Here is a 12,248-nt window from a genome sequence, read left to right on the forward strand (position 1 = left end):
ACCTGTGGTAAATTACCGTGGGTGGTAACGGAGGTAGCTTCGGGCTTTAACACCCGGGGCTATTCACTTACCCTCCCGCATTTGTCCGAAAGCCTTGTTAACGCACGTGTGAACACTGATTATCACATGTAAATGCACAGGATAGGATCCATGATAAGTTCACGGGCCTGTGTGTTAACTGCCAGTTATCACCTGATAACTGCACAGTCAATGGGGATTTCTTTTTGCGTCTTGGGACCTGAAAAGAAATTTCTTCTAAGTAGGGCAAGTTGAATACAGGCCGGCGATCAGTTAGGACCCGTTCAGTTAACAGGGCTAATTGAATCTGGACCTTAGCGTGACAACACAGATTACCAAGCATTAATAATAGTTTTGTTTTTTTTTTTTTTTAAATCAAGTACTTTTTATTTAAAGTTTTGAAAGTACACCTAATAAAAACAAGTGCGGCAAGTGATGAAATGAAAAGTAATTCTGTGACATATACATACAGACAAAGTATAAGGTATAGTCATATTATTTAGGATATATATATACACATGTCTCAGGTAACATATGAAAAAAAGAAAACGCAACGAGTACGCGATGGCGCCATTCCGGTTCCCGAAGCAGGAGCTGGAGACCAAAAACAACAAGCGTAGGAGGTGCATAAAAAACTAAGTAAATCCTATATAAATGTCCCACCGTAAAACTGACCACACCCGCAAAAATAATAAAAATAACTAAACATACAAAATACACCCAAAGCAAACCTACCCTATAACCCACCACCCTGTATAGCCTATCCCCAACTCAGTAAATACCTGGATCCCACATTTCCCTCCCCCCTAACTAAACTAACTACTAACAGTCCCCCTCCCTCCCCCCGATTGAAAGGATAGATATTCGGATAACTGACTGGGGCAAAAATACAAAAATGGCCATATTCAGGACGAATCAGGCAGCCGGCTCCTCCCATAAACTACTTTCCCGCATTTCCGTAAAATGACTAGAAATATGTACAGAAATACTGAAATGAAATAGGCTAAAAAACAAACAGATTACGTATATCTAAGGTGCTTTGACAGAGAAACTACCTTTACCAGGAAAGCAGGGTGATCCCATAGAACAGACAGAAGATTTAAAAATAGCCACAACAAAATATACATAAAACATAATATCTAGATATAGCAGGAGTCTCATATAACAAACATAACCAAATAAAATATAATAATCATAAATTATATTAAATGACATACAAATATGTGATAAAAAGGATATATACAAGTATATTATAAAGTACTAGGCAATTACAGAAGAATCTTCAAATATACTTTGGCATATCATATCTTACTAACAACTTGCATATAACAACTGGAAAGGCAAAATAATAGCTGCAGATCAGTCCGGCCAAGCTTCGGCCCCCTGTGAAAATGTACCATAATGAGCAGTCCCATTCCAGCATGCCCGAAAACCGACAGGGAAGTACATAAAATATAACAGCAGTAAGTCCTGGAACCACGGCAGACCCACAGGGCTAAACATCTGAACTTGGCAAATGCAGAGAGAACCACAGTCATATGGAAGGAGAAATACATGAACCGATTTTCCTCAAATGGAGTGTGAACTGCATGATCAAAAAATGGAAATTCAGACATCTGTGTCTCCTCCCGGGGTTGCTAAGGGATACAGCAGGAAGCAAGAATATTAATTTGTTAATTCCCAACTTTGCTGATAAGTCTCTGAGCACAGGCATTGATAGCTTGCAGGATCTGTTTTAGAGAGGCCTCCATGTTTGTTTTGTACAGGTGTGATGATAGCAGAAATCTCCAAGGACTGTGGATATAGGAGCTGTGTAATGGAGGCTGGGGTGGGGCCCAAACAAGAATTATACGACCGAGGATTACAGTGTGGGCAATCTTGCGGAGAAACTGCTCCTCATGTACTCAGGATCCAGCCACCTTAGTGAAGCAGGGCAGGGACTGTAAACAGCCTCCTCACCTAAAATGGCCGCAGGACAGACTGACCGCTTGGCACATCAGTAAGGAGCCAGAGCATCCACCCGCAGCCATGACTTTCGGACCACACACATCAAACACCAGACAGTGAGGATTGCCGCTGGCAAGACAGCACAGGATTGCCGGGAACAGCGCAGAGAGAGACACTGCCGGGACCTCAGCTAGACCAGGATACTGTCTTCAGCATCAGAGCTGGCAAGTATAATTAGCAGGCACGCAGGGGGACAAAACTACCACCGGAGGTGCAGTGATATGGAATGCACCTGTGGTTCAAGTTTCAGCCCAATACCACCAGGGGAACAGGATAAAACACAGATATATAGAAGGAGCTCATAAAACCAGTTGCCTGCTCCAACCAGAGCCAAGCCACGCCCCAAGCATTAATGATTTAACACTAAAGCAATGTTAAAGATGTTTGTTGCAACTGTACACTGGAGTCTCTGAAAATTCCATTTTTTTTTTTTTTCCTCCTAATAAACTGTTTTTCTCCTTCATCCACTAGGGGACACTGGAGTATATACAATGGGCTATAGACGGGTGAGAGAGTGGAGCCTGGCACTTTACATTTCTAAAGAAATGTAGTTGGCTCCTCCTCCACTATTCCCCAACCGACCTCAGTTTAGATTTGTCCCCGAGAGGAGCCGGGTGCCTTCTCTTCTATGATCTTTACAGGCAGACTGCTTGCTGCTATGGTTTACCTGCAATGTTGGGCTCCTGCAGCAGTTAGGTCTGCTCTACGTGTCAACTTTGGGGCATGTCATATTCCTACCTTACCTTGTTGTTTTGCCTTGATGGGTTCCTTAGTCCACTTCTTGGTTCCCTCGGGTTAATCCATTTTACTGGTGCACGTCGTCCTAATTGGTTTATTTAAATTAGTCCGCGTCCTCTCCCATGTGTCCTATGGCATGGGCTCTCAAACTTATCTGGCGCTACTCCACGACAGTCGTCCTGGTGACTCTGGAATGGCCGCATCGATGTGTGGTACTTGGTTCTTGGTAGTTTCTTGCAAGCGACCTCTGACGGTTACCATGTTGGATGGATTTTCTTTAGTAGGTTTTGTTCATATTCCTCGCTCTACTGACCTGGCTGTTGCAGCCGTGGTCCTGAGGCAGTAGTGCATCCATGAATCTGTTTTTTTCCTATTTGGCTTGGGTCAGAAAGCCGGTGTCGACGGCTCCCTTCCATCTCATTGGAAGTCGTCTGTCTCTTGGTGTTCACACCGTGGTTTTCTCAACTATTTTGTTCCAGCTGTCCCGGCCTTGTGGTTTCCTCCAGGTAGGAGTGGATGCTGGTCTTCGCCTGGGCTCACTGAGGATGCAGGTCGCTGCCTTCTCTATATGCTTTAAGCATCCGCTGCCCTGCTACCTGCTCTACACTCCTTCTGCAGGGAGTTCTGAAGTCCAGTCACCTTTGGTGCCGCCTTCTGCTGTACGGAATCTCAACCTGGTGGTAATTACCTACTTCAAACCCATCTATTTCCTACATTTGTATGGGTTTGGGTTCCTAGACTAGGTGGACTTCAAGTTTGGCCAGTTCTGCGTTGGCCTCCTGCCATTGCTCAGTAGGCTCTGAGCTTGCGGCTCTGTCCGATCACTCTGCCTACTTTATTTTTCATTGTGATCGGGATGTGCTTTGCACGTAGCCGGCCTCTCTTACAATAGTGGCATTTGCCTTTCCATATTGATCGTCTTTGTGGTACTTCTTGATCTACGGCAGCTGCATCTTCAGTCTCTGGATATGGTCAAGGTTTTCTTGACCCTTTTTCTCATGTTCTGTCCATGCTACCACAGTTTTTTTTTGTTGGTGCTTTCTTATGAACACTGTTTTTGGTGGGTTTCTTGGGGGTGGTCAAGCGCAGTGGTTCCGCTTCCACAGTTTATGCCTTTGTTGGGTTCTACCGTTCGTTCCCTGGCGACCCCTATTGATGATGGTCGCAGGTTTCTGCAGCTTTCTCAGCGCCTTCCCACCCAGGTGGTCAGCTTTGGGACGTCCCAATTGTATATACTCCAGTGCCCCCTAGTGGATGAATTATAAAATAGGATTTTGGCACTTGCTGATAAATCGCTTTCTCCGATTCCATGGGGGACACTGGATGCCCTCCCAGTGCTGTTCCTTGTTGCAGTGTTTGTCGAGTTTTTAACTGTCTTCGTTGTCTGCAGTGTGTCGTCTGTCACCTGTTAGCTGTTCTTGGAACTTCTTAGTTGGTTCCTCCTCCTTGTCTTTCCTTCCTCTGTTGTATGCTCTTAGTCTCTGCTCGGTCTTGGTTAATCTTAACTGAGGTTGGGTGGGTTAGAGAGGGAGGAGCCAACTACACTTCTAAGGACATTTAAAGTGCCCGGCTTCACACTCACCCATCTATACCCCATTGTATAAACTCCAGTGTCTCCTATGGAATCTGAAAAAGGGATTTATCGGTAAGTACCAAAATCCTATTTGTTCGGACTTTCATGTGCGCAGATTCTCTGTACAGTAGTTACGTCAGCGCTTCCTGAATTCCCTATATCAAACAGCAACATTACATGAAAATCATAGGATAAATATGGTCTCATCCAGCAAGGTGCTGCAATTTTGTATGGTTCCACTTTAGTGCATTCCAGAACCTATTGGAATGGAACAAGTCAGCCTGAAGAAGTATGGTCAGGTGATGGTCTTTCTCCATGGGTGCATGAGATGCTCCACTTGTGGCTCAAGGTTAACACCCTTAATATGGCGGACTTTTTGCTGATTGGGACCGGACAATAGTGACTCTGAATGCCAGTTTACAGGGCTTGGGGCTACTGCACTTCATTGTCAGTTTCAGGACCTTTGGTCTCAGAAGCAAAGCGCCCTATAAACGTATGAACAGAGTGTGGTGTTAAACAACTCTAGTTGACTTTATAGAAGTCTTTCCTCTATAGATGAACTCCAAACGATGCTGGTGGCATAAATCAGTTATTGAGAGCTCCATGGCAATGCAGGAAACCACCAGGATGTGTTTGGGTGGAACAAAATGTCATCAGAAATATCAGCGATGTTTATACCAGGGCTAGAGACTTGGAAATCCCATTTTCTAAACACATGCCCTACATATTTGTATCCGAAAAGTGTTTCCACAGATCATGGTAAAATGGGGTTAGCCAGATGTCGACCTGATGGGATCTGTGTTCAGCCACAAGGTGGAGCATTCTTGCTCTAGGACAAAGGATCCTAAAGTGTTTTTGGTAGACGTAATGTCATTAACATGTAGTTTTCATTTAATTTAAGTGATCAGTCTGGTAGCAATGCTTCCCAGGTTTTTAAGATTATTTCCTTGATTCTAATGGTACATGAACATTCCCTTAATAGCAGCCGGCGCGTTGTGGTGTCTTTCTCTAAGACAGGACCAGTTGAGTTTGGGACCATTTCATGTTCAAAGTTTAGCATGGCTGGAATTAATGTCTGTTAAGGCCGTGACTTTTATAGCAAAGGGATGCCCTGGCAGCGTGTTTGAGACTATGCCCAATGCTAGAATGCCAATTCCAGTTGGTGCGAGAATAAGGACTTTTCAGGTGGCCCGTTTACTTCAGTTTTTGCAGGAGGGTCTTCAGTATGGTTTGAGACCTAGTTCTATGAAAGCTCCCAAACAGGAGGGGATCCCTTCTCTTGTTGAATTTTGTCAGCGTTCGAAGGATATTTGTTAATAGTTTAGCATACCAGAGCTCTCTGATGCCCCCCAAGTTTGGTCTGTGTCTAAGAAGATTGTTGCTAGGTGGATTACTTCAGTAATTTGACACTTACTGTATATTGGGTCTGAAAAACACATTCCTGAAAAATTTGAGGGCGCATTCTACAAGATCGTGTAGTGTCTCCTGGGCAGTGTGACACAGAACATCTGCTAAGCATGTGTCTTTAAGCCACCTTATCCTCTGACCATATATTTACTAAATTTTACAGGCTCAATGTTTTTGTTTCCAAGAATGTCTGTTTTGGATGGAAAGTTTTGCACACAGCAACTGCAGAGTGTATCCTTTTGTTAAGGCAGCTTCTGGAAGTCCCTGCTTAGATCACGGAGAACAAAGGGCCTGATTCAGACCCGGTCGCAACCGGGTCGATTGTGGCCCAGAGCGCATGCGCGAGACCCGGATAGCGACGGGCAAGCAGTCGCTCCGGGTCTCGCTCCAAAGGGGGCGTGCTGTCGATGTTGAGTGACAGCACGCCCACTTTGGTGGGCGGGCCGGGGGGGTTTCTGCCCAGACGGAGGCGTTCCCATGAGAACGCCTACTGTCTGGGGGCGGCCCCACTGACATCACAAGTGATGTCAGTGGGAGAGTTTTCGGCTCTGTTTGAGCCGAAATCTCTCTGGGGCTTGCAGCAATGAGACCCTACCACAAGGGTCTCGTCGCAAGCCCGATGGTTTTGACCATCGCGACCATCTTCCTGGCCGCTCGCTATAGTTGTGGGTGATCACCCACAGCTATGCGGGCGGCCATTAGGCCGTTCTTAAAAAAACAAACAAAAAAAAAACCCCAAGACCGGCCCTGGTTCAGAGCGAGCGCTCTGTCAGAGCGTCCGGCTCTGAATCAGGGCCAGAGTCTTAATACCCCAATTAAATATTTTTCTCTAAATCCATTCCTTTCCCTGTTTCCCCTTTTTGAAGTTTTGATTGTTGTAGTAGGAAATGATCGATCTTCTTCCTGCCCTAGTGGGGGCGCACAGCTCAAGCTCCCTCTCCTCTATACCCTGCTGTGGGCGGCCAGTTTTGGTTTGGTGCTGACTTGTCTGTCATTGCTCTTGGATTCCCAGCAGTATAGTCATATATCGAGGGGAAGGGGTTCAGACCTTATGTTAAAGGATTGTTTTTATCTTAGTTCAGACATTTTCTTAATTGCCAGTTTTTAGATTTATAGATTATTGTGCTTGGCTGTTCAGCAACATTGTACACAACAAGAATACATGCTCCACTCTAAAAGAAACTTCTACATCCATTACTTACCTGGCGGGTACCATGTTCCTACGCTGTAATGGTTTTAGACATTGTTTTAAACATTTTGTTGATTATCCTGTCTATTTGTAGGCTATGTGGCTGGGGTACCCTGGAACAAGTGGTGCTACATTTATGGATTATATCATCACTGACAAAGAGACATCACCACTTGAGGTTGCTGAGCAGTACTCGGAGAAAATGGCATATATGCCCAACACATTCTTCATTGGCGATCATGCCAACATGTTTCCTCATCTAAAGGTACAAGAGTTAAGATGATTCTCTAGGCTGTTCTAAATTACTGTTATTAGTAATGAGAAAAGAGGTGTAAGTATGTCTCACAAACAGTAGCAAACTTACACTAGGGTGAATGTTCAGAGTATTTAAATGTTTGCAATCTAAGTGTCTGGCCAGATATGGTAAAGGATTCCGTGGGCAATATTCAATTGTTTTGCGCCCACCAGGAGCTACTCAATTGTTGCTCCTGTCGGGCACGAACAGGCACCATTTCAGCTCGCAGCCCCAGGAAGGTGCGAGCTGTACACCCAAACAGCACTTTTCGCAATCGCTCCCAGCACTTTGGTCGGAGGTAGCCAGTTTACACGACCACTATCAGCGCGAAAATGGGCATCAATTGAATAGCGCCCCGCGAACTCCTGTCACTTTAGACGGAAGATCCGGACCGTGAAAACAATTGAATACCGCCCTATAGGTCTTAAGTGGCACAGAGACACATTTTTGTAGGTGTACATATGAGGTGGTTATCAGAGGTGGAAAAGAGACAGATTTAAGAAGTTATTTTGAGATGAATTAAGGGGGGGGGGGGGAGGGGGGTGTTTAGAGCTTTGTTGGAGATGGTGAGCAACTTGAATTTTTTTCTTTAAGATATGGGTAACTATATGTAGACTTGAGCAGCATTGAATGTTTTGGTTGCTGCTTGGACGGTGACTGGAGACAAATTACTGTTTTTGGGAGACAGAGCAAATTATGGATATATTGACAGTCATAGAATTGAGGTTGAGAGTTGGTATCTCTGGAAGGAAGATCAGTTTTGGAGTTATTTAGGTTGGTTTAGGGCAGGGGTCTTCAACCTTTTACACCGTGTGGGCCACATTAAAAAACGCAATGAAGCCCGAGGACCACTAAGCTATACGCCACACAGTAGCACAATCTTTATTCACCCAATTCACATTACATCAAATAGTTGTGTCCCTTATTCATGTATGACACACAGCCCCCCTAGTAGTTGTGCCTCCAGTAGTGAAGCTGCTTACAAAAAAAAATACTACTACTTACCTTATATCCCGCTCCTGCATCTGCTCACTCCGGTCCGCCCCGCTGCTCTTCTGTCTGAACTATGGGAGAGGCGTCATGACGTCTCTCCCATAGTGCACTGCACTCATTGCGGAAGCCGGAGCTCAGAAGTGGTGGTACAGTGCAGGTAGGGAGCCGGGCGCCCGCTGGTAACAAAATCTAAGCGGGCGCCCGGCAAATGGAGCCTGTTGGCTGGCCATGGGGAGCAGCTCCCCCCAGTCAGCGGGCCACCAGACAGAGCTCCGCGGCCCATGGGTTGAAGACCCCTGGTTTAATGGATCAATATGGAAAAAGCACAGAGTGATAGTTGCTCATGATGATAGAGAAAGTCAGAAGCTAGATGTAGGTGAAATGCGGTGTATGGCGAGACAGCCTTGGATTGGATGGAAGCATGTCAGAGGAAGGGTGGCTGAATGAGCTGTTAAGGTGCCTATCATTTAGGTGACCTGAAAGTCTGAATGACTAGCATTCAGACCTTCAGGTCGCCGAGGTGCGGTGCCTGCACTGAACTGCGTTCACTGAATGTCATTCAGTACAGGAGCCCGACCTCCTATCTCTGAACATGCCGACAGTAGACAGTTGGGGACGGCAAGGACCCAGCGTGTACGCGCATCGCTGGTCCTTGCCGGCTATCCATTACCCGACTTTGTGAACAATCCGACCAAAACTTCCTGGTTTTGGTCGGATTGTTCACAAAGTCGGGTAATAGATAGGCCCCTTTACATTGGAAATTAACTATGAAATAATTGTCATGGAAGCCAGTGGATTGAGCTGCAGGAAGAGATGCACAAGCAAGTTTTAAGCATTGGAAAGCTCCAGGAGGAGGAGTATGGAGAAGTAACAATTTCCTGTAAGTAGAGGATTGATTTGTGTGGACAAATCCTTATTAGAATCTAGAAGATGAGGGGAGGCTACAATAGTGGACTGTACACCAGCCTATAAGAGTAGCATCATCTGCCTCCTGACATATCAATTGCTGCAGAGGGGTGACACCGCATGATGCATATGTTTAAGGACATGTCCTTTATTTCTGGTATGTTACATAACTCTGTAATATACAGTCTTAGTATGTATATGTCCAATACTGACACTACTTGCTCTTTATTCTTGGTATATTCGGTCAAATAAAACATTGTATTGTATGTATCATTTACAGAACTAAATATGTGCTTTTTATTGCTCTTGCATGATGATTTTTATCTTCTGCAGAAAAAAGCAGTGATAGATTTCAAGTCCAATGGCCATATCTATGACAACAGAATAGTTCTTAATGGGATAGAGTTGAAAGCCTTTTTAGAGACTCTACCGGATGTAAAAATCGTAAAGGTAAGAATGTTTTTATATATATATATATATATTTTTTTTTTTTTCTAAAAAACATTTTATCAAGCTTGTTCTGTTACAAATGTTCCTAGATATGAGTGGATGCACTATTTGTTTGGGTTTCTATTGTGTATTTCTGTTGCAATGAATTGAGCGACCCTTGAAACCTTGGGGTATAGAGGTTTAGCCTTGATAGTGCTGGCGCTTTAAACGTCTAAACTAGGGGACTGATGCAAAGTATGTAGCCAAATGGGCATAAATTATACTTTTAAAAATTTTTTGCAAAATGAGCATTTTTATTTGCTATATGCAGAGTTCAAGCTGCAATTAGGATGCGTTACTGTTGCCAACTGCAACAAATGCACTATATTTACGCCAGGTACTCATCTGACACAAGCCACTTTCCCCATTTGTTGTCAGCCAATCAGTTGGTTTGCAAGTGCCCAAGACCACCATCTGGTATTTGCACCTGCTCTTGATCACCCTCAAATATTAAATACTGTTTCCCAGGAGTATTTGTCTTTTTTTTTCTTTCCTCCAGATTTCCTGTGTTTTGCATTGAATATGCCTTTACTGTACCTAACCCCATTCCACCCGTCTAGATGCAGGTTAAAATGGTCAGTCTTGCAGGTTCACTTTCTTATTTCATTGATTGTGTTCCAGTGATCGCAGTGAGTGACAAAATATGTGGGTCCCAGGGACCCTCCACTTTAAAAAAAAAAAAAAATGGGGTCCTACCTGACCATTTCTGGGTCCCATCATAATTTATGCTTTAGAGCTCCCCATATGCCTTTCAGACCTCCCCTTACAAATGATGCCACACAGCCATGCCCGGCCTTTACACATTATGCCGCACATAATGCCCTTTACACATTTTGCCACACAGCCGTGCCCGATTTTTCAACATTATGTCGCACATTAATGCCTGGTCTTTACACATTATGCCATGCAGTAATAGCCCTTACAAATGATGTCACACAGTCATGCCCGGCCTTTACACGTTATGCCGCATATTAATGCCCTTTACACATTAATGCCCTTTAGTCCCTCTATGCATTGCCCCCAGCAGTAGTCCGTCCCCCCCCCCCATATGCATTGCCCCTAGTAGTAGTCCCCTCCTATGCATTGCCCCCAGTATTAGTCCCCTCCCCCTATGCAGTGCTCCCAGTAGTTTACCCCCTTTGTATTGCCCCAAGTATTGGCCCACCTATTTGCCCGTTTGTGACATGGGCCTAATGCCCAGGTCACTCACACCTTCAATTGGGCGTAATGTACCCTATGTAGCCCGGGCCTTGTGCCCACCTATATACCCACAGGCCTATTGCCTGAATTTATCCCACGGGCCTAGTACCCGACAACCCTGGTGGTCTAGGGAGGGGATAAATAACTGTGGCCCAAGGCCGCCTACCCGTACGGTGGAAGGGGTGGGTGGGGGGGAGCTTCGTTACCTATTGTTCTTTCCATCCCCGCAGTACTCTTCGGTCCTCAGCTTCATTCTTCTGCCGCTGGCCCGTCCTGGCCAGCGACACCGCCTCTTCCTTTCTTCCTCCTTGATCACGCAGTCTTCTGGCCTGTTGACGCGCCGCTCTTCTCTTATATTCGGGACATCTTCACTCCTCCCCGCCGCCGCCGGTACTGAAGTTTCCCACTCAGCGGCGAGCCGCGATTGGCTCGTCGCGTCTGCCTTCCATTGGCTGCTGGACCGCGAGCACTGTATGGCTCGCGGCCAGTGCCAAACAACCGCTGCCGCTTGGCTTCCGGGCAGCGAGCTCCGCTCAGCTTGCGCCCGGAGCCAAGCTTCTCCCGCCGCCACTTTACCACCGACACTGGTGGAAGGGACCAGGCGCTCCCTTCACCAGGTACCCGCCACGATAGCTTACCTGGGGCTGGCAACAAACACTGTCCCAGCGCTATGCTGTGCCGATGCTGGGATCAGACACTTGATCCCAGCACGGCTTTCCACAGCAGCAGCCAATGAGAGTCTATCTGACTCTCATTGGCTGCTATAACAGACAGCGTTGTGTCTTTCTCAGGAGGTCGTGCTGTGCTGCAGCCAGCTGTCAGGGATTGGCCACAGTACAGCGCGTCCCTGTGGACCCGGCTTCTTTTTAAAGGTGAGTCCCCACTACTCAATCCTGGGTAAAATATGCGCTATGGCGCGTAATTGCGAACACTGTGTTCTACAGTTGCCCTGTGTCTTCTCTGTCTGAAGCGATGGACAAAATGCTAGTCAGAGGACCAGCTGCTGTGTTCCTGGGGGTGGTGCTAATGATCTGGCAAAACCAGCCTGGACTAAATGGCACTAACCGCACATACCTGCAAGCTGAACAAGGGTCAGATTCCTTCTCCTTTGCCTGAAGCTGGGTACACACTTGTCCAATTATCAGATCATCCTACTGTATATATAATCCTTCTGCAGACCTGATTACAGATTCTACATCCAATCTATGTGTACGCACATGTAGAATTTTTCCACAGACCTCCAATCTGCATCTGCTGAAAGGATTGTATCATCATATACACATTTCCAGCGTTTGTGCGAGTGGCAGCTCGTCTGCCAATGTTACATAATAAGGGACAGAGCTGCACTGCACTTTAAGAAAAGGTTAACTTTAAAGAAAAAAAAAAAAAAAAAGTGTGGGGTACCCCTCAAATCTGTACCCAGCCCTGGACCT

At 45.8% G+C, this 12,248-nt stretch overlaps 1 protein-coding gene across 4 annotated transcripts in view; it reads left to right on the top strand.

The window, feature by feature from the left end:
* Window positions 1-12,248, top strand: part of OGT (O-linked N-acetylglucosamine (GlcNAc) transferase) — a 113,346-nt gene that overhangs the window by 80,320 nt on the left and 20,778 nt on the right. For all 4 annotated transcript variants that reach the window (XM_088445549.1, XM_088445547.1, XM_088445548.1 and 1 more), the window contains 2 exons: window positions 7,027-7,197; window positions 9,460-9,576. In XM_088445549.1, coding sequence (XP_088301675.1) covers window positions 7,027-7,197; window positions 9,460-9,576 — 288 coding nt within the window. The remainder of the gene's footprint in view (window positions 1-7,026; window positions 7,198-9,459; window positions 9,577-12,248) is intronic.

Source organism: Taudactylus pleione, unplaced genomic scaffold (genome assembly GCF_031769625.1).
Source record: "Taudactylus pleione unplaced genomic scaffold, aTauple2 ptg000381l, whole genome shotgun sequence".
NCBI classification, from domain to species: Eukaryota; Metazoa; Chordata; class Amphibia; order Anura; family Myobatrachidae; genus Taudactylus; species Taudactylus pleione.